General features: G+C 45.4%; 1 protein-coding gene and 1 pseudogene across 4 annotated transcripts; both read left to right on the forward strand.

Moving 5' to 3' along the window:
• Positions 1-2,759: 2,759 nt before the first annotated feature.
• On the forward strand, positions 2,760-5,619 carry LOC138419636 (cationic amino acid transporter 3-like; annotated as a pseudogene).
• A 5,163-nt stretch (positions 5,620-10,782) lies between these two features.
• LOC138419260 (cationic amino acid transporter 3-like) lies at positions 10,783-19,436 on the forward strand. 4 transcript variants are annotated; one of them, XR_011248916.1, is made up of 12 exons: positions 10,783-11,435; positions 13,203-13,602; positions 14,179-14,337; positions 16,288-16,465; positions 16,671-16,783; positions 16,947-17,169; positions 17,338-17,543; positions 17,645-17,747; positions 17,946-18,142; positions 18,311-18,503; positions 18,775-18,883; positions 19,051-19,436. XR_011248916.1 is itself a non-coding variant. In XM_069551889.1 (12 exons), the coding sequence occupies exons 2-12, from the start codon at positions 13,224-13,226 to the stop codon at positions 19,134-19,136; spliced, it is 1,920 nt and encodes a 639-aa protein (XP_069407990.1). In that variant the 5' UTR covers positions 10,783-11,435; positions 13,203-13,223; the 3' UTR covers positions 19,137-19,436. The 4 variants fall into 4 exon arrangements, 2 of the variants coding, with proteins under 2 accessions (XP_069407990.1, XP_069407991.1); XM_069551889.1 differs by having other exon boundaries at positions 18,337-18,503; XM_069551890.1 differs by having other exon boundaries at positions 11,099-11,435; positions 13,206-13,602; positions 18,337-18,503.
• Positions 19,437-26,085: the final 6,649 nt, after the last annotated feature.

The following is a 26,085-nucleotide window of genomic DNA, read 5'->3' on the forward strand; positions in this document are numbered from 1 at the left end:
ACCTGCATTTGGTTAGAAATCTAACTCCGGGTGCAGAATAGCCAATGAGTCCATATGGGTCATCATGTCTCTGAGTTAATATGCTCAGGGTGAATCTTCTATCTTCAAGAGCAAAGAGTGAAAATGGTTACTTATAGTTAGGATGGCCTAATGCTGGAGCTTGGGCTATTGCATATTTTAACGGATTTATACCTGTATGACTTTTGTCATTTGTTCAATGGGTCTGGTTGGGTAGACTTTATTAAGGCACAGAGAGATTGGACAATGTGGAAAAAACTAGGTACCAAATTCCTGTAAAATTGTGTTGTTGATGTTCAATTGCCAAGTCATGCAGACTCTTTGTGACCTCATGGACTGCAGCATGTCAGACTTCCCTGTCCTTCACTATCTCCTGGAGTTTGTTCAAACTCATGTCCACTTAGTTGGAAACCCCCTGAGAGATTTCTTTATTCTGAGAATTGAAAAAGTCAGGGTTCTCTCAGTTCTTTCAGAATCAATCAGTAAGCCTGTCTTAGTGATGTGTGTGTTTACAAAGTCAAGTCTCACCCTTTGTGACCCCATGGACTGTAGCCTGCCAGGCTCCCTTGTCCATGGGATTCTCCAGGCAAGAATATTGGAGTGGGTTGCCATTTTCTCTTCCAGGGAATCTTCTCGATGCAGGGGTAAAACTGGTATCTTCTGCTTGGCAGGCAGATTCTTTACCAGTGAGCCACCTGGGAAGCCCTTGAGAAGGGATTTACTCATCCTTATCCTCAAAATAGATGTTCTTTACCCCAGGGGTTAAAGTAGTGAGCTGTGAGGGTTGGACAATGCAGTCTTGCTTCACACAAAGTTCTGGCTGAACCATGGATAAGCCAAATTGACCTCCCCTCAATATGTGAACATTTTCTCCATCCATCACCAACAGATAAAAATCTTAGAACCCCATGATGCAGCAATTCTACTTTTGATGATATACCCAGAAGAACTGAAAACACACTCTGGAAGAGATATTTGTACACCCATGTTCACAGCAGCGTTATTTGCAATAACTAAAGCATGAGAGCAATCCATGTGCCCAGTGACTGAGAAATAGATGAACTGATGTGTCAAGCACAAATAATAGAGTATTCTTCATCATTAAAAAGGAAGGGGATCCTAACACATGCTACAACATGAAGGAACCTCATGAACTCATTCTTCTAAGTGAAATAAACCTGATAGGAAAAGACAAATATTCTGTGATTCCACTTAAATGGAGTATCTGGAGTGGTCAGATTCATCAAGACAGAGAGGAGGAGGGTAATTTCCCAGAATTGGTGGAGGAGAAATAGCTCAGCTGGAATTCCATCACCTCTACCAGCTTTGTTCTTAGTGATGCCTCCTAAGGCCCACTTCACTTCACTTCCAGGATGTCTGGCTCTAGGTGAGTGATCACACCATCATGGTTATCTGGGTCATTATGATCTTTTTTGTACAGTTCTTCTGTGTATTCTTGTCACCTCTTCATAATATCTTCTGCTTCTGTTAGGTCCATACTGTTTCTGTCCTTTATTGTGCCCACCCATTTTTGCATGAAATGTTCCTTTGGTATCTCTAGTTTTCTTGGAGAGATCTCTAGTCTTTCCCATTCTATTGTTTTCCTCTATTTCTTTGCATTGATCACTTAGGAAGGCTTTCTAATCTCTCCTTGCTATTCTTTGGAACTCTGCATTCAGATGGATATTATCTTTCCTTTTCTCCTTTTCTAAGTTATTTCTAAGGCCTCCTCAGACAACCATTCTGCCTTTTTGCATTTCCTTTTCTGGGGATAGTCTTAATCATGGCTGTGAAAGTGCTGCACTTAGTATGCCAGCAAATTTGGAAAACTCAGCAGTGACCACAGGACTGGAAAAGATCAGTTTTCATTCCAATATCAAAGAAAGGCATTTCCAAGGAATGTTCAAGCTACTGCATAATTGCACTCACCTCACACGCTAGCAAAGTAACGCTTTAAATTCTCCAAGCTAGGCTACAACAGTACGTGAAACAAGAACTTCCAGATGTTGAAGCTGGGAATCTGGGGGTTGAAGAGATCTCAGGCTTCTCTGGTGGCTAAAACAGTAAAGAATCCACCCGCAATGCAGGAGCTGGTGCTGCTGCTAAGTTGCTTGAGTCGTGTCTGACTCTCTGCAGCCCCCTAGACAGCAGCCCACCAGGGTCCCCCATCCCTGCGGTTCTCCAGGCAAGAACACTGGAATGGGTTGCCATTTCCTTCTCCAATGCATGAAAGTGAAAAGTGAAAGTGAAGTAGCTCAGTCGTGTCCGACTCTTAGTGATCCCATGGACTACAGCCCACTAGGCTCCTCCATCCATGGGATTTTACAGGCACGAGTACTGGAGTGGGATGCCATTGCCTTCTCCAGCAATGCAGGAAACCAAGGTTCAATTCCCGGGTCTTCCTGATCCCCTGGAGAAGGGAATGGCACCCCAATCTAGTATTCTTGCCTGGAATATCCCATGCAAAGAGAAGCCTGTCAGGCTACAGTCCATGAGTTTGAAGTTGGACACAACTGAGAAACTAACCTAAAGAGACCTGGCCTAAGGTATCCAGGAGGAAGGGCTCTTGGGGCCCAGGACTTGTCATATTAAGCGAGGAGTCCAGTATACCTGGCTGAACACACCTTACCCACGTTCTTTCTTGCTTCTTCTCTCATGATAGCTTCGGCCCTCTGGGTTCTGGAGGGTTTGTGCCTTTTGGCCTTGATGGGATTCTCCAAGGAGCAGCTTTATGTTTCTACATGTTTATTGGTTTTGATTCCATTGTCACTACAGGTAATATGGTCACTGTGTGTCCCATCCAGGGTGTGGGCTCGGATTGGGCTGACATGAGCATAGGGGTTTCTTTTGGAAGTCAACAGGAAAGGGGATTTTGTGCTTTCACTCTGGTGTGTTTCCTGACCCAGTATTTCCTCTAATCCTGCAGGGGAAAAAGCCCAAAATCCTCAGCGGTCCATCCCCATCAGCATCGTGGTCTCAGTCGTGATCTGCTTTGTGGTGTATTTTGGTGTCTCAGCAGCTCTCACCCTCATGGTGCCCTACTACCAAATTCACCCAGACAGCCCCTTTCTACAGGCTTTTCTCCATGTTGGGTGGGGCCCTGCCAGATACGTCATGGCTGTTGGCATCCTCTGTGCTCTTTCATCCAGGTCAGTGTCTTGGTTTTCTCCTCGTTGACTGTCAGATGCTTGTGTATCCCAGCCCTTGGGATTGAGAGACAAGAGAGAAAGACACCTTACCCCATGTAGATGAGGGAGCAGATGCCTTGGTCTCTCCTGCTTCTGCACGTTCTCACCCCTCTCTGTTTTCTTTTCCAGACTCCCGAACACCGATTTGGCATGTTTTGGTTGATCTACACAATGGCAGAGGACGGGCTCCTTTTCTGATTTCTTGCCCAGATCAACTCCCATACACGTATCCACATCAGGGTCATCACGATTTCTGGAAACCTTGCAGGTAGATAAACAAAAGCACTCCCTTTGGATTATCTTCCTTGGCTTGCATATTTCCAGCTGTTTCTCACTCCATCCCCCCGCCTTGTTTATGTCCTCCCTCTAGGGGGACTCTTCCATTTGGAGCTACTCTTCCATTTCAGTGATTTGATGGATCTCATGTCACTTCGGTCCCTGCTTGCTAACTTGGTGGTCGATTTTTCTGTCCTTGTGCTCAGGTGAGACTCCACTCCACCCTGAATGGGGGTCTTTGACTTGTGGGGATTGATGGGGGCTAATCCTCTCTGCCTCATGCTGCCTTCTAAATGTCCTGCTCTGCTTTTGTGGGAAAAAAGAGATGGATTCGGCTGTGTGATGTTGGGTGAGTAGGGACTGCTGTTCATGTTGCCATCATACCTCTAATTCAGGTATCACTCAGACCAGAATTTAAGCAAGAACCAAAAAACAGAGGAAGAAACTGAGATGGAGCTTGTAGTCAAAGAAAGGTCTTTGGACTCTGTACTTGAAGCCAGCACCTTAAGTATTCTAAAGAGTCTGTGGTTCCCTCCCAGCACCATCCCCATCCAGAAATCTGACCAGATTGTCTATGGATGTGCCTTCCTGCTTGGTGAGCAGTGGACTTCTCTTTGGTGATATTCTGAAATTTCCAGGATGGGTAGGAGTGTATATTTGTCAGTTGAGGTGTCTGGGAGATATGATGGCCCTTCCTGATGTGGGCAGCCTGGGGAGGGGTGTGACCCAAGGTCCTGACATCTTTGGCTCCTGGGTCCAGCCTGTTCTCCTCCACCTTGACCCTTGCAGTTCTCCTGCTGATTATCCTCAGCCTGATCCTGGCCCAGAGGCCCAGCCAGGTGTTCTCTGGAGACCCCGTGCTCACAACAGTGGCTGTGCTGCTGCTGCTGCTCATCACTGGGGTCACGGTCATCATCTGGAGGCAGCCCCAGGACCCACTGCTCTTCACTTCAAGGTAGGTACCTCGTGTGCCCAAAGTGTCCTACTTGAGTGAAGGAGGTCTGCGTGCTTTAGGTCTAAGCTTCCTTTGCTGGACCAGGGAGGAAGGGGAGTTGCTGAAACCTATGAACCCTTCCCTGATCCACACTCAGTGCTTTACATACATGATCTAAGTAGGCACTGAACACACAGCCTGAATTGCACTGAACTTGTCCATCCCACATGGGATAGGGACTCCCTTTCTGATGTCTAGGGTGTGTTCAGGGATGACCTGACTCTGCCCTCAGGTCCCTGCTCTGCCTTTCCTCCCACTGGTGAGCATCTTTGTGAACATTTACCTGATGGAACACATGACCACTAGGACCTGGATCCTATTTGGCATCTGGATGGGGATTGGTAAGTGACTTTCTGGAGTAAAGAGGCCTCTTGGGTGACTGAACCCAGTCCTCTTCCTACCACCTCTCCCCTAAACTGTGTCAGTTGCCATGATAGGAGGCCTATTGGGTATTCATAAGTGAGGAGAGCACCTGCTTTTACTTCTCACTGTCTCATTTCCCTACTAGGATTTACCATATACTTGATATATGGGATCCGATACAACATGGAGGAGAACACTGAGCAACACACCAGCCTCCACCTCCCAAATGCTGGACAAAAACATCGCTGGTGCTGAGTCATCTTAACCACAGGAGAGAGATGCCGCGTGGAATCCCTCCATGCCCTGGAGGATCTGCCGGTTCGAAGGGCACTGTGAGCCTCTATGGACTGTGAAGGTGGAATGCATTTACAGCCGTGTATTTATTGCTAGTGGACAAAATGACTTTAATGCTGCAAATGCTGAAGGAAACACTTAAAAGCATAATACACATCCAGAAAAGAGGATTTTCATGAAAAATGTAGAAAAATGTAACCAGAAACCAGAGGAAGAACTAAGATGTTAACTTGAACATAAGCAGTTCCTTCTTGTGCCTGTTTCCAGTGAAAACACATAGATTGTCACATAGGAATGAAACACAGTTAACCATATATTGTGACAAGAGCTGTACTTCAGGGGATTTCCCTGGCAGTCCAGTGATCAAGACTTGCCTTTTAATGCAGGGGGTGCAGGTTCAATCCCTGGCCATGGGACTAGGATCCCATATGCCTCATGGCCAAAAAACCAAAACATAAAGCAGAAGCAATAAAGACTTTACAAATATTTTTAAAATCTTTTTTTTAAAAAAAGAAAAAGAGTTGCACTTTAGGGAATTCCCTGGAGGTCCAGGATTTAGGACATAGCACTTTCACGGCCATGGATGGCCAGGGTTCATTCCCTGGTTGGGGAACTAAGATCCTGTAAACTGTGCAGTGTGGCCAAAAAATAAGAAAAAAACATAAATGCAAATCTTAAAAAAGAGGTGCATTTTAAACATGAGAAAGCAGACGGGTTGGAAGCAGAAGGAAAGGAAGAGATACACTGTGCAAACAGTAACACAAGAAAGATGCATAGCCATATTAATATCAGATGAAAGAGAATTTAAGAAAAAGAGAATAATAACAGATAAAATGGATTATTTTACTGCGGAAGAGAAATGGTCATTTTCATCTTTCCCTCCAGCTTTACTGAGACATATATCACACTGTGTAATAAGCACTTTACTTTTCTGTCACAGACTCTTAGAATTACATAGTAGAGGTGATGAGGAAAGTTCTTTAATTGGAAAAATAAAAACTCTCCATTGCCAGAAGTGAGGAAAGAGGGTGGGAAGTAATGGTTGGTTGATGAATGGTTATGGCTGGGTGGAACTAAAAGATAGGAAGTGAAACTAGAGAAGTAAAAACCAAAAGGTGTTACTGAAGAAAATAATGCTTGAAACTGAGATTATGGACATGGAAGACATTGGTAATCATGAAGTAGAGGACTGTTTGTGGGAATGAGCAACTGCGGTAGAGAGAAGGGGGGATGGAGGTCAAGAAACTGAGCAGCAAAGTTGCTAAATGAATTTAAAAATAGAAGATGAACAGGAAAATTCTGCATGTTCACCGTCTTGCAAGGTCTACTGAAATACAGGCTGGGAAACAATGGAGAGTGAAACTGTTGGGTGAAACTCCGATGGAAGAGGCTGACATCACCTGATTGCTGTTCTTCCCTTACCGCTGGGGGACAACCAGATATCCCACGTTACCCACTGTGCTGTAACAGGCAACACAGAACACCGCCTGGAGCACAGTCCTGATGAAAAGCTGAATCAGAAAGTCATCAAGCCTCTAGATCAACTACAGCTCATCATGAATATAAGGGATAGATTCACATTTCCACGGAAAACACAATCAGCCAAAACCAGAATGTTGACAATTCCCCAGGGCAGAAGAATGGTCCAGTATTTATACCAGTTAAATGGTATGACCCACAGCCACAAACAGGAACGCATTTGACTCAGTTCTAATGAGGTGGATGGATGTAGAACCTTTAATACAGAGTGAAGTAAGTTGAAAAAAGAACAAATATTCTACATTAACGCATATGTATGGAATCTAGAAAGGTGGTGGTACTGATGAACCTATCTGTAGGGCAGCAGTAGAGACGCAGACATAGAGAAGCAACTGTGTCCACAGTGGGGGATGGAGAGGGTGGGACAAATTGAGAGAGGAGCATTGAAACATTTCCATTACCAGGTGTAAAATAGATCACTAATGGGAAGTTGCTCTATAACCCAAGGAGCTCAGACCCAGTGCTCTGTGACAACCTAGAGGGGTGGATGGGGTGGGAGGTAGGAGAGGAGGCCCAAGAGGGAGGGGACATAGGTGTACCTATGGCTGATTCATGGCAATGTATGGCGGAAACCAATAAACCATTGTAAAGCAATTATCCTCCAATTAAAAATTAAAAAAAAAAAAAAGGTGTGTGAAATGGATTCCAGATAAACTGTCTCCAATGCCCCCTATTGTTAAAGTGGGGAGTGGAGCTTTTTCCTTCTAAGGCTCTGATGCCTATTTTAGTTCCTGGCACATAGTCGTCTCTATGGCAACGTTAAATGCCTGAACGCTGTCCACTATTTCCTTTACTTGGCCACACATTTTATGCAGTAGCAACATCATATTGTGGAAACAGTTAAACTTTGCTGCTCTGGGAACAGAAAAATGTTCCCCCTTTATCCTCTTAGGTTTTTTGACCGAGGTCTGCAAAAAAGACACAGAAAAAAACAAATTACCAGGAGGAAGGATTATATACAGGAGACAACAAAAGTATGACTTGCTAAATGATTAAAGCTACAGGCTTCGGTACCTAACTCAGTAGAGGGGTGTAGGGAGAAAAGGCTTTTATGGGAAGAATAAATGGATTTCTTTGGGAAAGACAAATAAATTAAGAAATTAGAGATGAGATGCTTTGTAATAATATTTGTCTCTGCAGGTGTGAGTAGTCTTTCCAGCTTCTTCAGGCTAGAAAACTCCCAGAGAGCAAAATTAAAAAAAAAAAAAGTAAATGTCTCTGTTTTTAATTGGAGGATAATTGCCTTACAACTTTGTGTTGGTTTCTGCCATATATCTTCATGAATCAGCCCTGGATAGACCTGTGTCCCCTCCCTCTTGAACCTCCCACCCTATCCCACCCCTCTAGATGTCACAGAGCATCAGGTCTGAGCTCCCTGCGTCATATGGCAACTTTCCACTGGCCATCTGCTTTACACATGGTCGCGTGTATGTCTCCATGCTACTCTCTCAATGCCTCCCACCCTCTCCTTCCCCCACTGTGTCCACAATTATTGTCCTAGTTTTACTCACCATTGGGCCCTTGGGAGCCGTTGGATGCACCCTCTCCTCAGAGAGGGACTTTCTGGCAGCCATACGTACCAGAACTTTCTGCTTTGAGTCTGATGAGGGAAGCTCCGAGAAGGCTTCTTTCTGCCTCCCTTGCATCTCCAAGGTCTTCTTTTAAAGTAATCCTCCTGACTACTGAGCCTGTGCTCTAGAGCCCCTGTGCCACAGCTGATTCCTGTGACCCTAGGATCCGCGCTCCCCAGCAAGAGAAGCCTGAGCACCGTGACTAGAGAGCAGCCTCCCTATCACTGCAAATGGAGAAATCCCCCTCAGCACGAAGACCCTGCCCAGCCAACAAGAAACACAGAAGTGGCTCAGACGGTCAAGACTCCGCCTGCAATGCAGGAGACCCTGGTTCAAACACAGGGTTTGGGAAGATCCCCTGGAGAAGGAAATGGCAATCCACTCCAGTATTCTTGCCTGGAGAATCCCATGGACAGAGGACCCTGGCGGGCCATAGTCCATGGACTCACAAAGAGTCAGACACAACTGAATGACTAACACTAGATTATTTTTTTAAACCAGCTTTGGGGGTTCACGTGCATCCTCACTCAACCAACTAAAACTTTCTGAAATAGGTTAAGCCTCTTTCATCTTGTGTGGCTGTTTTTTTTTTTTTTAACTTACAATATTGTAAATCAACTATACTTCAATGTTAAAAAAAGAAGCAAATGTGAGAGTCCATCAAGTGCTGCATTTTGGTCTCCTTTTGCTGCTTTGTGCCCAGTGTTTTAGCACGTGGGTCACTTGACTGGGGTCAGAATCTAGTCAACACTTCACTAGCATCCTTCAAAGCTGCAACGTTCCCCTCTCACTCTCGGGTTTTCCTTCCAGGAGGAGCAGGGCTCCTGATCTCTTGCATCGTTTTCCTTCTCCATCTCTGTGCTCAGCTCTCCCAGCAAACAGAGCTCCCTGAAGAAGCGGACCAAGTCACACCCCCTTTACCCTCTTCCATCCTTTGTGCAAGGCTGGGTGCACGTGAGATGCTGGTTCCATGTCTGTTACTTGAATTAACATCAGAGTCCTTAAGTTCCCCTTCTCCTGGTTGGGGTCCAGCTGGGCTTGTGTGTCCCCCCGCACTGGAGTGTCTCAGGTCATGTGCAGACAGTGAGGAGTCCAGCAAGAGGACTGGGAGGGAGCAGGGTTGTAATTCGGGTCCCAAGTCTTATAGCTCACACGTCTCATGGTCCTTTATGATCAAATGAGTTCAAGTGTCCATGGAAAGACTCAATTAACAATCTAACAGGAATAAAAGAGTTTCACTTGAGCCAAGCTGAGCACTATAGCCTAGGAGGCAGCCTCTTAAGTAACTCTGAAAAACTGATCTGGTTTTCTTTTCTTTTTTGGCCCCCCTGCATGGCATGTGGGAGGAGGGGAGTGTGCAGGGTCCTTAGTCCAAACCAGGGATTGAACCCATGCCCACTGCAGTGAACACACAGAGCACTGCCAGGGAATTCTCAGAACTGTCCCACTGAAGCATGGTTTCCGGCACAGTCTTATGCCCCATCCAACAGAGAACATGCATCACACACGACAGGGTGTATTCCTTCAAGTTTCAAAAAGAAACAGGCTTAGTATGTAGACAGTGAGACAGCAGGGCCCTGGTGTCCGGGAAGGGAACCTTATCTTGGCGGGAGTGTTAACATGGACGCCATGAGAATGGAGATGCTCATTCTTATCTTCACACCAGATGCTCTTGACCTCAATGGTTAAAGCAGATGAGCTGTGGGGGTTAGACAGGCTGGTTTAGTTCACACACAGTTCAAGATGAACCACGCATAAGCTAAATGAGTTTCCTGTACCTCAACGTGTGAACATTTTTTCCATCACAAACAGATAAAAATCTTAGAACTTTATGCTCTAGCAATTCTACCTCTGAGGATATACCAAAAAGAGCTGAGAGTGCACCCATGGTCATAGCAGCATTTTTCACAATAATTAAAACGTGAAGACAACCCAAGTGCCCACTGACCAAAGAATGGATAAGCCAATGTGATAGGTACCAATAATAGAGTATTACTCAGCACTAGAAAGGAAAGGAATTCTAACACATGATGGATGCAGCTTGCAGATATCATACGCGGTAAAATAAGCGTGACTACACTTGAGAACTATTGTGTGATTCCATTTAAGTGAAGTCTCTAGAGTCATCAGATTCACAGAGACAGAAAATAGAATGGTGATTGCCAGGAACTGGAAAAGGAAAAAGAAGGAATTGTTGTTTAATAGGAACAGAGAGTCAGCATTGCCAGATGACAAATGTTCTGGAATTTGGTTGCACAAAATATGAATATACCTAACATGACTGAGGGGCTTTCCAAGTGGCACTAGTGGTGAAGAACCCGGGTGCCCATGCAAGACATGTAGGAGACCTGGATTCAATCCCTGGGTTGGGAAGATCCCCTGGAGGAGGAAATGGCAACCCACTCCAGTATTCTTGCCTGGAGACTCCCATGGGCAGAGCAGTGTGGCGGGTTGCAAAGAGTCAGACACGACTCAACTGACTTAGCACACACACACACACACACACACACACAAAACATGATTGAACTGGACACGTAACATGAATTAAACGGTAAATTTTGTTGTGTGTACTTTACTACAACAAAGAAAACAGCTCAGGGCCTTCCCTGGTGGTGGAGAATCTGCTCGTCAATGCAGCGGACTCAAGTTTGACCCCTGATCCAGGAAGATTCAACATAGTGTGGAGCAACTAAACCTGTGCCCTGCAATTCCTGAGCCCGTTCTTAGAGCCAGGACTACTGAGGCCACAAGGCACAGCTAGTGCAGCCCGCCCGCCCCAGAGCCTGTGCTCCACAACAAGAGACGTCGCAGCTGTGAAAAGGTCCTGAACCACCACAGAGTAGCCCCCACTCGCTGCCACTAGAGAAAGCCTGCATGCAGCCACAAAGACCAAGCACACCAATCAATAACCTAATTAATAAAAAATCATCTTAACTGCTTAAAAAAAAAAAAGAAAACCCTCTCAGAACCTCCCCTGAGGGTAACCACAGAGGAGTCAGGGCTGATAGCAACACGGTAGATGGTCCCCGCCCTCCCAGCCCCATCTCCACCCATCGACCCAGGGGTGAGGACTGTCTGCTGTGCTCAGGACTTCCAGCTTCGGTTCTTGGAGTTGTCTCAGCTCCAGCCCCACATGATTACCCTCAGCCTCCGTGACTGACCCAGTGCTCCAGGCTCTGCTCCAAGGATCCAGTAAGTCTTGGGTCACCCTCTTCTGTGGGAGACTGGGCACTGAGTTCACATCCTCCTAAAGAGACTTCTGCAACCCCAGAGTGTGCGGGGTCAGCCCGGCTCCAACTTGAGGGTGGAGAGACCCATTTTACAGATGAAAACAGGAGCTGGGAGCTCTTGTGTTTTGTGTGAGAATCAGTGGTGGGGTGGGGGGCAGCGGGAAGGGAGGTTGGATCAGTGCCTGGAGGTTCTTGCATGTGTGCTAAGTCACTTCAGCCTGTCTGACTCTTTGCGACCCTATGGACTGTAGCCCGCCAGGCTCCTCTGTCCATGGGATTCTCCAGGTAAGAATACTGGAGTAGGTTGCCATTTCCTCCTTCAGGGGATCTTCCCAACCCAGGGATCAAACCAGTGTCTCCTACATCTCCTACATTGGCAGGCCGGCTATTTATCACTCTTTTTTTGGGGGGTGTGTGGTAATTGTGCTCAAACAATAGTGAAGATTGTTCTTATACAGGGCCTATAATATGTGGACCATCCACTTCAGTCTCTTGTATACCGTCCGCCTTTTGAGTCTATAAGCTCCTCATCTGCTGATACGAGGGAACTGTGAAGGACTTGCGTGTCAGCAGATGCTGGTGTCTGTAGGGGATGATGGTAGGTTGTTGTTCAGTCACTCAGTCATGTCCGTCTCTTCGCGACCCTATGGACTGTGGTACACCAGGCTTCCCTGTCCTTCACCATCTCCCGAGTTTGCTCAAGTTAAGGCTATGTTGATTTATATTAAATCACTGTAGGGTTTGTTACACCCAGCAACACTTTGAAGCTGGTCTCTATTATTTATCATTGGCAACAACAACAGCAAAAAGGTAGTAAAATATACATAACGTAATATTTACCATCATAACCGTCTTTCAAAAATTCAGCCCCAACACCCATATGGTTCACAGGATCTTAGTTTCCCCACCAGGGATCAAATGCAGGTCCATGGCAGTGAAAGTTCTCACTCCAAGCCACTGGACTGCCAGAGAATTCCCATCTACATCATTTTTAAGTGCACAGTTCAGTAATGTTAAGTATATTTACATTGCTGTCCAGCCAATCTGAAGAGCTCTTTTGTATCTTGTAAATGGAAACTGTGCCCCATTTAACAATACCTCCCCATTTCCCCCTTAACCCCAGCCCCTGGCAAACCACCATTCTACTTTCTGTCTCTGTGGCTCTGACTCCTCTCGATACTTCATGGAAGTGGAATCATACAGTATTTGTATATTGGCGAGTGGCTTAAGGGTGGCTCAGATGGTAAAGAATCTGCCTGCAATGCAGGAGATCTGGGTTCAGTCCCTGGGTTAGGACGATCCCCTGGAGGAGGGCATGGCAACCCACTCCAGTATCCTTGCCTGGAGAACCCCATGGACAGAGGAGTCCATTGGGGTTGCAAAGACGTGACTGAGCAACTGACACACACAGACAAGGGAGTGACAGGAAGCTTCTCCAAGCCTTCTGGGTCTTAATTACCTTTAGCTCATAAAGAATCCCTGAGCCAAAGTGGCACATTTGGGAAGACATATTCTCTCACCCCTCACTTCTCTTCAAGCAAATCTTCGAGTAATCTTGAAACATTAAAAATCTTCTTTATGTTTGAAGAAACCAAGTTCACACAGAGAGAACTTGCCCAGTGCGTCCTTCTACCACCTGCTCCCCATCCCTCCATTCCTCTCTGGAATTGAGCTTCCAGGGTCAAGGGCAGATGGACCTGCTTGATGACTTCATGTCTTGCTTTCTCAGCAGATCGTAGCCTTCTCAACTATGTCTCTGATGCTGGGTCAGTATCTTCGCCAGTTTGGTCAGAAGCTGGTCCGCAGGAAGCCACAGTTCAGGGAGGAACCTGAGAGTTCTGAGACCCATCCTCCGAACACCCTGGACCTGGTGGTGATAGGTTTGGACAACATGTTGGGAGCTGGCATATACATCCTGATTGGGGGAGTGGCCAAATACGTAGCTGGACCAGCAATCATCCTTTTCTTACTGGTGGCCGGCCTGACTACTGTGTTGTCTGGGCTCTGCTATGTCGAGTTGGCAGCTGGAGTAGAAAGACCTGGCACTGTGTATTTCATCAGCTATGTCACAATGGGACGACTGTACGCCTTCATCAGTGGCTGGAACCTCTTACTGTATTTAATTATTGGTGAGACGATGGGGAGCGGGGAGAAGTGGGCCTTAAGATGCAGAAAGTAGGAGAGATGAGTGGCAGCTGCACTCATTCATCAGAACCCTGTTATCCACCCTCGGGGCAGGGTTGGGAGAGGGGGAACGGTGGCAGGAAAACTGCACAACCTCATTGCACGCAGGTCTATCCTGCTTTCCTTAAATGATGGACCGAGAAACCAGAGGAAAGGGAACTGGAGGGAGCGGGTGAGAGGGAGGCAAGTCCCTAGGCTCATCCCCTGACCACAGTGAAGTCTTTGCTCAGCTGTTGCCTTCCTGGGTTTTCTCTTACACCTCAATTTCACAATTCAACTCTGATCTAGTCCCTCCTACTCCCATTTACCTGTGTTTCTTTGTTTTCCATCACTTCTATCTCCTAGCATATTAAATAGTTGGCCTTTTTGTGAATCACCTGGGTCTCCCCTGTCCGCCCCATGAGAAACTCTTTGAGATCGGGTGTTTGTTTGCTCACCTCCTGCTCTAAATATCTCACACGGTGCATAATAGGGTTTCAGTTTCTGTCTGCTTGTAAACATTCCTCCTTCTGTTGCTGCAGCCACTGCCTGTATAGCCCAGGCCTGGAGCTCCACCTTTGACAGCCTGATTGGGAACCACATCTCTGAGGCATTAGGGGGAACTTTCTCTCTGCAAATGCCCTCCTTCCTGGCCTCGTTTCCAGACTTTCTTGCCCTGGGCCTGGTGCTGCTGCTCACAGGTGAGAGGAGACCAGAGACAAAAGGGAAGAGCAGGTGGAGGGGGAGCTGTCATGGGGAAGGCTCGAAGGCAGAAGGGTGGGGAATTAGGACTGGGAAAATGGTTTGGAATAAGAAAGAGAGGAAGGCAAGACAGAGAGCATTTTTTCCTACCCTTGGACTATTGGTCATTTAGGTTGGATCATTCTTAGGTGGGGGGGTGGGTGCTGTCCTGTGCATTTTCTGTTTTTTAAAAAAATTGTTGTTGGGGGAATTCCCTGGTTGTCCAATTGGTTAGGACACTATGCTTTCACTGATGAAGTTTTGGGCTCAATCCTTGGTCAGAGAACTAAGATCCCACATGACAAGTGGGGTACCCCCCCAAAAAATCATTCTTGGATGTTGAGTAGCACCTACAATTTTATGTACTAGGTACCAGTGACACCCAACCCCCAAAGTGTGACAATGGGATGTCAACAGGCAGGGCCAATGTCCCTTGGAGCACAAAATCACCCCAGCTGGGAATCATTTACCTAGAACAACAAGTTTCTTCCTCTATACTGAGATCAAAGCTGTGTGTGTGTGTGTGTATGTGTGTGTGTGTATGTGTGCATGTGTGTGTGTTTAACTGAGAGGAAATTCATGTAAATTTAACCATTTTATTGTTTCTCCCAGCTTTAAGTAAGTGTTAGTCGCTCAGTCGTGCCCACCTCTTTCCCATGGACTGCAGCCCACCAGGCTCCCCTGTCCACGAGATTTTCCAGGCAAGGATACTGGAGTGGGTTGCCATTTCCTTCGCCAGGGGATCTTCCCAACCCAGAGATCAAACCCGGGTCTCCTGCACTGCAGGCAGATTCTTTACTGACTGAGATACAAGGGAAGATATAATTCACTTCATGGCAAATAGATGGGGAAAAAATGGAAACAGTGAGAGGCTTTATTTTCTTGGGCTACCAAATCACTGCAGATGGGACTGCAGCTATGAAATTAAAAGGCACTTGCTCCTTGGAAGGAAAGCTATGACAAACCTAGAAAGTATATTAAAAAGCAGAGGCATCACTGCTGACAAAGGTCTGTCTAGTCAAAGCTCTGGTTTTTCCAATAGTCTTGTACAGATGTGAGAGTTGGATCATAAAGAAGGCCAAGTACCAAAGAACTGAGGCTTTTGATTGTAGTGCTGGAGAAGATTCTTGAGGATCTCTTGGGCTGCAAGGAGATCCAATCAGTCCATCATAAAGGAAATCATTTCTGAATATTCATTGAAAGAACTAATGCTGAAACAGAAGCTCCAATACTTTGGCCACCTGATGAGAAGAACTGACTCATTGGAAAAGACCCTGATGTTGAGAAAGACTGAGGGTAGGAGGGGAAGGGGACGACAGAGGATGAGATGGCTGGATGGCATCACCGACTCAATGGACATGAGTTTGAGCAAACTGTGGGAGATAGTTTGAGCAAACTGTGGGACTGGTGTGCTGCAGTCCATGGGGTCGCAAAGAATCAGACATGACTGAGCAACTGAACCGCAACAACAGCTGACATACAGCATTGTAAAAGTTTAAGATGATCTAATAGACATGGATATTGTGAGATGATGGTCACAGTAAGAAAATATCCATCTGCAGGTGTCCAACTCAGTGGCACTTAGTACATTCCTAGTGATGTGAAACTACCAGCCCATCCAGTACCAAACATTTTCATCACAGCAAAAGGAAACCCTGTACCCACTGAGCAGTCACTGCCATCTGTGCACAACCACCAACCACCAGCCCTGGGCAGCCACTAGTCTGCTTTCTGTCTCTCTGCAATTAGTTACTTATTTCTCTAGCCTCACTGCAATGCATGGGGAACTTCCCAGACCAGGGATTGAACCTATGCTCCCTGTAGTGGAAGCTCAGAGTCTTAACCAATGGGCCACCAGGGGAGTCCTGGATTTAGTTATTTTGTTGTCTCATTTTCCATTTTTCCCACAGGACTCCTGGCTCGGAGAGTTTATGAGTCAACCCTGATTTACAAAGTGTTCACAGGCTTGAACATTTTGGTTCTCAGCTTCATCATCGTCTTTGGCTTCATTAAGGGAGACCTGCACAACTGGAAGCTCATGGAACAGGACTACCAATTGGCTGCAGCTGGATCTGGTGATGCCTACAGGTTAGGAGGGTACCCTTGGTTGTAGTAATGCGTGTGTGTGTGGTGTGCAGAGTTGGGAACATGGTGGGAACTAATGAGACCTGGGGTGATGGTCCAAGAATGGGGGTCCCTGGAGCCCAGGACCTGTGGTACTAAGGGAGGAGCCCAGTAGAGATGGCCGAACACACCTCATCCACGTTCTTCCTCTTTGCTCCTCTCACCATAGCTTGGGCCTTCGGAGTTCTGGAAGGTTTGGGCCTTTTGCTTTTGATGCAATTCTCCGGGGAGCAGCTACATGTTTCTACACATTTGTTGGTTTTGCTCACATTGTCAGTGCAGGTAACATGGTCATCGTGTGTCCCATCAGGGTTTGGGAACAGAATGGGCTGCCCTTGGGCACAGGGGTGAGTAGAAGGTCAGGCTGCTTTTGAAGGTTGAAGAGTAAAGTGAGTTTGGTGATTTCACCCCAGTGTGTTTACTGACCCAATACCTTCTCCTGCAGGGAGCAAAGCCAGCCGTCCTCAGTGGTCCATGCCCTTGGCTGTCGTCATCTCCTTCTTCATCTGCTTTTTGGTGTGCTTTGGTGTCTCGGCGGCCCTCACCCTCATGGTGCCCTACTACCTGATTCAGCTCGAGAGCCCCTTGCCGCAGGCTTTCATCTGTGTCGGGTGGGACTCTGCCAAATATGTCGTGGCTGTTGGCACCCTCTGCATTCTTTTATACAGGTCAGTCTCATGGTTTTCTCTTCATCTACTGTCAGACGCTTGGGTATCCCCAGCCCTCGGGACTGAGAGATGAGACAGAAAGACATCTTCCCCAAGTAGACCAGGGAGCAAAAGCCCCGGTCTCTCCTGTTTCTGCCCCTTCTCACACATTCCCATTTTCTCTTCCAGCCTTCTGAGCATCATGTTTATCATGGCTCAGTTGACCTATGCAATGGCAGAGGATGGGCTCCTTTTCCGGGGACTTGCCTGGATCCCTGCCCCCACCGATGCCCGCACCATCATGATCCGCACCACCAATGCCCGCATCATTGTCCGCACCGTTGCCCCCACAGGAACCCCCATCATGGCTGTTTTGGTTCCTGGAACTCTTGCAGGTGAATAAACAAAACTCACCCTTTTAAAATCATACTTCTTAACTTGCATATTTCCAGTGGTTTCTCACTCTTATCCCACTGTCCTTGCTCCCTCATCCCAGCGGTCATGGCGTTACTCTTCGACTTCACTGACCTGGTGTACCTCATGTCATTTCATTCCCTGCTCGCTTACTTCCTGGTGACATTTTCTGTCCTTGTCCTCAGGTGAGACCCCATGACACCTGGACTGGGCCAAAGGTCTTTGACTTGTAAGGGTTGATGGGGAGGGAATCATCTTCCACCTTCATGCTGCCTCTTCAATGTCCTGCTACCATTGATTGGGGAAAGAGAGGCATTAGACAGACTGATGTTGGATCAGCGGTAGGGTCTGTTACTACTATTGCTTTAACATTTCTAATTCAGGTGTCAACGAGCCCAGAATGGAAGCCAGGAGAAAACAGAGGAGGAAACTGAGACAAACCCTGAAGTTGAAGGAGGTCCTTTGGAATCTGAACCTGAAGCAGGAATCTCAGGCATTCTAAAGAGTCTGTGGTTCCCTCCCAGCACCATCCCCACCTGGAAATCTGGCCGGATTGTCTATGGATGTGCCTCCCTGCTTGGTGAGCAGTGGGATTTCTCCTTGGTCATATTCTGAAATTGACAGGATGGTACTGGAGTGTGTATTTTGTCAGTTGAGGAGCCTTGGAGATATGATGGCCCCTCCTGATGTGGGCAGCCTGGGGAGGGATGTGACCTGAGGTCCTGACATCTTTGTCTTCTGGGTCCAGCCTGTTCTCCACCTTGACCCTTGCAGTGCTTCTGCTGATAATCCTGAGCCTGATCCTGTACTGGTGGTCTAGCCAGGTGTTCTCTGGAGACCCTGTGCTCACAACAGTGGCTGTGCTGCTGCTGCTGCTTATCACTGGGGTCACAGTCATCATCTGGAGGCAGCCCCAGAACCCCAGTAATCTTCCATTCAGGGTAGGTGACCTCATGTGCCCAAAGTATCCACCTCAAGTGAAGGAGGTCTGCGTGCTTTAGGTCTAAACATCCTTTGCTGGGCAGGCAACGGGGGGATTTGCGGAAACCAATGAACTCTTCCCTGATCCACACTCAGTGCTTTACAAACTCAGTCTCACTAAGCACTGAGCACACAGTCTGAGTAGAACTGGAGTCTTCCTGCCCACATGGGGTAGAGTCCCCCTTTCAGACATCTGGGGTGTGTTCAGGAATGAACTGACTTTGCTCACAGGTCCCTGCTATGCCTGCTGTCTTCCTGGTGAGCACCTCTGTGAATATTTACTTAATGATACAGATGACCACTCGGACCTGGGCCCAATTTGGCATCTGGATGGCGATTGGTGAGTGGTTTTCTGGGTTACAGAGGCTTCTTGAGTGACAGAGCCGAATATTCTTCCTACTACCTCTCTCCTAAACTGTATCAGACACCATGATAGGAGCCCTATTGGGTATTTGTAAATGAGGAGAGCACCTACTTTCCCTTTTCATTGTCTCATTCCCCTCCTAGGATTTGCCATATACTTTGGATATGGGATCCGACACAGCCAGGAGAACAATGATCAACAGCCAACAGCCTCCACTTCTCAGACTTAAGAGAAACATCCCTAGTGATGAATTGTCTTAACTACAGGACATGGATGCTGTGTGGAATCCCTCCATGCCCTGGAAGATCTGCTGGTTTGAGGGGCACTGTGAGCCTCTATGGACTGTGAAGGCGGAATGCATTTACGCCTGTGTATTTATTGCTAGTGAACAAAGTGACTTCAATGCTGTAAATGCTGACAGAAACATTTAAAAGCATAACACACATCCAGAAAAGTGAATTTTCATGAAAAATGTACAAAAATGTAACCAGAAACCAAAGGAAGAAATAAAATATTAACTTGAATATAAGCAATGCCTCCTTGTGCCTGTTTCCAGTGAAAACACATAAGCTGTCACATGGGAAGGAAACACAGGTAACCATATATTGTGACAAGAAAGTGAAAGTTGCTCAGTTGTTTCCGACTCTTTGTGACCCTATGGACTATACAGTCCATGGAACTCTCCAGGCCAGAATACTGGAGTGGTCAGCCTTTCCCTTCTCCAGGGGATCTTCCCAACCCAGGGACTGAACCCAGGTCTCCCACATTGCAGGTGGATTCTTTACCAGTTGAGCTACCAGGGAAGCCCAAGACACTAGAGTGGGTAGCCTGTCCCTTCTCCAGTGAATCTTCCTGAGCCAGGTATCAAACTGGGGTCTCCTGCATTGCAGGCGGATTCTTTACCAACTGAGCTACCAGGGAAGCCCATATTATGACAAGAGTTGCACTTTAGGGGGCTTTCCTGGCCGTCCAGTGGTTAAGACCTGGCCTTCCTATGCAGGGGGTGCCTGTTTGATCCCTGGTTGTGGGACTAAGATGCCATATGACTCATGGCCAAAAAAACAGAACATAAAATAGAAGCATTAAAAACTGTAACAATGGTCCACATTAAAAAAATATATATTAAAAACAAAAGAAAAAATGTTACACTTAGGGTATCCCTGGAGATCCAGGAGTTAGGACTCTGCACTTTCACTGCCATGACCAGGGTTCAGTTCCCAGTCAGGGAACTAAGATTCTAAAAACTGTGCAATGTCGCCAAAAAACAAGAAAAAGAGATTAAAAATGAATTTAAAAGAAAGAATTTCACTTTTTAAAAAAAAATCGAAAATCTAATCAGCTTTATTGAACAACTCATGACTTTAAACATCTTCTCATATTCCTTTTTTTTTTTTCTGACAGAGCTTATAAAGTGTCCATATTCTTTTTTCTTTAACTATTTGATAGAATTTGAGCAGAGAAGCCATCTGAGCCTGAGCTTTGCTTTGTGGGAGGATTTGTAATTACAAATTCATGTTCCTGTTATCTGGCAACTCAAATCTTTCTTTAGAAAAAAGAGCTGCAATTTAAACATGAGAAAAGAGATAGGTTGGGAGTAGAAGGAAAGGAACAGATACATCATGCAAAGAGTAACATAGAAAGCCAGCAGAGCAGTATTAATATCAGACAAAGTCGATTTTAAGAAAAAGAGCATAATAACAGATAAAGTGGGTTATTTTACAGTGAGAAAGACAATCGGTCATTTTCATCTTTTCTTCCAGCTTCACTGAGATATAGAATCACACTGTGTAATAAGCACTTTACTCTTCTGTCACAGCCCCTAAGAGTTACACAGTAGAGTTGGTAAGGAAAAGTTCTTAATTGAAAACAACAACAACAACAAACCTCCTGCATTGCCAGAAGTGAGTGACGAGGATGGGAAGTAGTGGTTGATTGATAAATGGTTACAGTTGAGTGGAACTAAAAGATGGGACGTGAAACGGGGAAGTCAAAATAAAAAGGTGTTGTTGCAAATAGAATGCTTGAAATTGAGATGATAAACATTGAAGATGTTGGTAATAATGAAGTGGAGGACTGTTTGTGGGAACAAGCAACTGAAGTGCAGTGAAGAAGAGCTGGAGGTCAAGATTGAGTAGCAAATTTATTCAGTTCAGTTCAGTCGCTCAGTCGTGTCCGACTCTTTGCGACCCCATGGACCGCAGCATGCTAGGCCTCCCTGTCCATCACCAACTCCCAGAGTTTACTCAAACTCATGTCCATCGAGTTGGTGATGCCATCCAACCATCTCATCCTTTGTCATCCCCTTCCCCTCTTGCCTTCAATCTTTCCCAGCATCAGGGTCTTTTCAAATGAGTCAGCTCTTCGCATCAGGTGGCCAAAGTATTGTCATTAAAACAAACCAAAGTTATTAAATGAATTTTAAAATACATGGAGGAGGATGAACAGAATTAGGCAAAGTCACTGTCTTGCAAGCTCTAATGAAGTCCGATTTAGGACACAATTAATGTGACTGATTCTGTCAGATGAAACTCTGATGGAGGAGGCTGACATCACCTGATTGCTATTCTTCCCTTACCACTGGGGGACAACCAGATATCCCATGCTACCCAGTGTGCTGTAACAGGCAACACAGAACACCGCCTGGAATACAGTCCTGATGAAAAGCTGAATCAGAAAGTCGTTAAGCCTCTAGATCAACTACAGCTCATCATGAACATAAGGGACAGATTCACATTTCGAGTGAAAACACAATCAACCAAAACGAGAATGTTGACAATTCTCCAGGGCAGAAAAATGGTCCACTTTTTATATTGATTAAATGATATGACCCACAGCTATAAAAAGGAATGCACTTGACTCAGTTCTAATGAGGTGGATGGACATAATGCTTTTAATACAGAGTGAAGTAAGTCAGAAAGAGAATAGATATTATATATTAACATGTATGTATGGAATCTAGAAAGATGGTGCTACTGATGAGCCTATCTGTAGGGCAGCAGTAGAGACGCAGACATAGAGAACAGACTTGTGGGCACAGTGGGGGAAGGAGAGGGTGGGACGAATAGGGAGAAGAGCATTGAAACATTCCCATTACCAGGTGTAAAACAGATAGCTAATGGGAAGTTGCTCTATAACCCAGGGAGCTCAGACCCAGTGCTCTGTGACAACCTAGAGGGGTGGATGGGGTGGGAGGTGGGAGGTGGGAGAGGAGGCCCAAGAGGGAGGGGACATACATGTACCTATGGCTGATTCATAGCGGTGTATGGCGGAAACCAACATAATATTGTAAAGCAATTATCTTCCAATTAAAAATAAATAAATTTAAATATAGATAAATAAATAAACGATATGACCCGAAGTGAAGAGCCAATATGGGCATATCTCAGAGATGTTGAGTCATTGGGGTCGTAAAGAGTCAAACACGACTGAGCAACTGAACTGTAGTATTTTAAAACTGGTAAGCAGAATTGCAATTTCTCTTTGGAGGCATTATGCCCCCTAGAGGCTAATTGCTGTGACAGTTGGACAGCGTCTAAACTCTCCACACTTTCAGTTCAGTTCAGTTCAGTCTCTCAGTCGTGTCCAACTGTTTATGACCCCATGAATCGCAGCACGCCAGGCCTCCGTGTCCATCACCAACTCCCAGAGTTCACTCAGACTCACGTCCATCAAGTCAGTGATGCCATCCAGCCATCTCATCCTCTGTCGTCCCCTTCTCCTCCTGCCCCCAATCCCTTCCAGCATCAGAGTCTTTTCCAATGAGTCAACACTTCACATGAGGTGGCCAGACTACTGGAGTTTCAGCTTTAGCATCATTCCTTCCAAAGAAATCCCACGGTTGATCTCCTTCAGAATGGACTGGTTGGATCTCCTTGCAGTCCAAGGGACTCTCAAGAGTCTTCTCCGACACCACAGTTCAAAAGCATCAATTCTTCAGTGCTCAGCCTTCTTCACAGTCCAACTCTCACATCCATACGTGACCACTGGAAAACCTTAAACCACTTAATTCCACCCTGTGTAGTTGAATTTTGGAAAAAAATTTTTTTACAGTATTATGAGTCAACTCTACTTCAATTAAAAAAAAAAAAAGAAGATGTAAGAGTCAACTACTACATTTAAGTTCCCTTTTGATGGTCTGTTCTGGGTCCAGAGTCTTATCTGAGGGGTTACTTGACAGATTTCAGAATCTAGTCAACCCTTCACGAATACCCCACCCAACTCCCTTCACCACTCTACTTCCCGCTCCGTGGTGGTCCTTTCTGAAGACTAGCACTCCTTACCTCTTACATCCTGTTTCCCTCCTTGCTTATGTGCTCAGCAAACAGAACTCCTTGAAGAAGAAGACAAGGAGGACACCTTCCCATTTACCCTCTTCTACCCCTTTGTGCAAGGCTGGACGCAATTGCGATGCTTATTCAATGCTGTGCTGCTTGAATTAATATCAGATATTAAATTCCCCGTCTCCTGGTTGGGGTCCAGCTGGGCTTGGGGTGCACCCACACTGGAGTGTCTCAGGTCATGTGTGGACTGTGGGGAGTTGAGAAGTGTAAGATGACTGGGAGGGAGCAGGGTCTGAGTGGGGCCCCCAGTTTCACAGCCCATACTTTGCAGGGTCCTTGGTGATCAAATACTTAAGCAGGCAAAGAAATAATCAATAAACAATCTATAATGGGAATAGGGAAGCATTTTGTTTGAGCCAAATTGAGGATTATACTCTAGAGAGAGATGCTCAGATAACTCTGAGGAACTGCTCTCCTGGAGCACCTTTTTCAATACAGTCTTATACCTTGTCTGACCAATGAGCAAACATCACGCATGACAGGATGCACTCCTTCAAGGTTTCAAGAGACAAACTAGTACACAGACAGTGAGACGACAGGACCCTGGTGTCTAGGAAGGGAACTTTATCTTCCAGGGCATGGACCTGTGAGAAGACAGTTGCTCATCCTTATCTTCAAGACAGATTTTCTTTTTTTTTAAATTAGTTTAATTATTTTAAATGGAGGCTATTTACTTTACAATATTGTAGTGGTTTTTGCCAAACATTGACATGAATCAGTCACGATCGCAAATCTATTCCCCATTCAGAACCCCCCTCCCACCTCCCTCCCCATCCCATCCCCAGGGTCATCCCAGTGCACCAGCCCTGAGCACCCTGTCTCATTCATCAAACCTGGACCAGCGATAGGCTTCATATGTGATAATATACACATTTCAATGCTATCCTCTCAAATCATCCCACCCTCACCTTCTCCCACAGAATCCAAACGACTGTTCTTTACATCTGTGTCTCTTTTGCTGTTTCTCATTTAGGGTCATCGTTACCATCTTCCTAAATTCCATATATATGCGTTAGTATACTGTATTGGTATTTTTCTTTCTGGCTTACTTCACTCTGTGTAATAGGCTCCAGTTTCATCCACCTCATTAGAACTGATTCAAATGCATTCTTTTAATGGCTGAGTAATATTCCATTGTGTATATGTACTACAGCTTTCTTATCCATTCGTCTGCTGATGGACACCTAGGTTGCTTCTATGCCCTGGCTATTATAAACAGTGCTGTGATGAACATCGGGGTACACATGTCTCTTTCAATTCTGCGTTCCTCTGTGTGTATGCCCAGCAGTGGGATTGCTGGGTCATATTGCAGTTTTATTTTCAGTGTTTTAAGGAATCTCCACACTGTTCTCCATAGTGGCTGTACTAGTTTGCATTCCCACAAACAGTGTAAGAGGCTTCCCTTTTCTCTGCACCCTCTCTAGCATTTACTGTTTGTAGACTTTTGGATAGCAGACATTCTGACCAGCATGAGATGGTACCTCATTGTGGTTTTGATTTGAATTTCTCTGATAATAAGTGGTCTTGAGCATCTTTTCTTGTGTTATCCATCAGTATGTCTTCTTTGGAGAAATTTCTGTTTAGTTTTTTGGCCCATGTTTTGATTGGGTCATTTATTTTTCTGGAATTGAGCTGCAGGAGCTGCTTGTACATTTTTGAGATGAATTCTTTGTCAGTTGCTTTGTTTGCTACTCTTTTCTCCCATTCTGAAGGCTGTTTTTTCACCTTGCTTATGGTTTCCTTCACTGTGCAAAAGCTTTTCAGTTTAATTAGGTCCCATGTGTTTATCTTTGCTTTTATTTCCATTACTCCGGGAGGTGAGTCATAGAGGATCCTCCTGTGATTTATGTCAAAGAGTGTTTTGCCTATGTTTTCCTCTATGAGTTTTATAGTTTCAGTCTTACATTTAGATCTTAAATCCATTTTGAGTTTATTTTTGTGTATGGTCTTAGAAAGTGTTCTAGTTTCATTCTTTACCAAGTAGTCGACCAGTTTTCCCAGCACCAGTTGTTAAAGAGATCGTCTTTTCTCCATTGTATATTCTTGCCTTCTTTATTAAAGATAAGGTGTCCATAGATGCATGGATTTATTTCTGGGCCTTCCATTTTGTTCCATTGATCTATATTTCTGTCTTTGTGCCAGTACCATACTGTCTTGATGATTGTAGCTTTGTAGTATAGTCTGAAGTCAGGCAGGTTGATTCCTCCAGTTCCATTCTTCTTTCTCAAGATTGCTTTGGCTATTTGAGGTTTTTTGTATTTCTATACAAATTGTGAAATCATTTGTTCTTGGTCTCTGAAAAATACCATTGGTAGCTTGATAAATATTGCATTGAATGTGTACATTGCTTTGGGTAGTATACTCATTTTCATTATACTGATTCTTCCAATCCATGAACATGGTATATTTCTCCATCTATTTGTGTCATCCTTGATTTTTTTCATCAGTGCTTTATAGTTTGCTATATATAGGTCTTTTGTTTCTTTAGGTAGACTTATTCCAAGTATTTTATTGTTTTCGTTGCAATGGTGGATGGAATTATTTCCTTAATTTCTCTTTCTGTTTTCTCACTGTTAGTGTATAGAAATGCAAGGGATTTCTGTGTGTTAATTTTATATCCTGCAACTTTACTATAGTCATTGATTAGCTCTAGTAATTTTCTGGTGGAGTCTTTAGGGTTTTCTATGTAGAGGATCATGTCATCTGCAAACAGTGAGAGTTTTACTTCTTCTTTTCCAATTTGGATTCCTTTTATTTCTTTTTCTTCTCTGGTTGTTGTGGCTAAAACTTCCAAAACTATGTTGAATAGTAGTGGTGAGAGTGGGCACTTGTCTTGTT

Source organism: Ovis canadensis, chromosome 14 (assembly GCF_042477335.2).
Source record: "Ovis canadensis isolate MfBH-ARS-UI-01 breed Bighorn chromosome 14, ARS-UI_OviCan_v2, whole genome shotgun sequence".
Taxonomy (NCBI): Eukaryota; Metazoa; Chordata; class Mammalia; order Artiodactyla; family Bovidae; genus Ovis; species Ovis canadensis.

What these genes read in the sequence shown, in the direction of transcription:
- LOC138419260 (XM_069551889.1), top strand. Translation starts at nt 13,224, where the DNA reads ATGTCTCTGATGCTGGGTCAGTATCTTCGCCAGTTTGGTCAGAAGCTG. An exon ending in GGATCTGGTGATGCCTACAG is followed by an intron (nt 16,466 to 16,670) that starts GTTAGGAGGGTA and finishes CTCTCACCATAG; the next exon opens with CTTGGGCCTTCGGAGTTCTG. An exon ending in TTTTCTGTCCTTGTCCTCAG is followed by an intron (nt 17,748 to 17,945) that starts GTGAGACCCCAT and finishes TTTCTAATTCAG; the next exon opens with GTGTCAACGAGCCCAGAATG.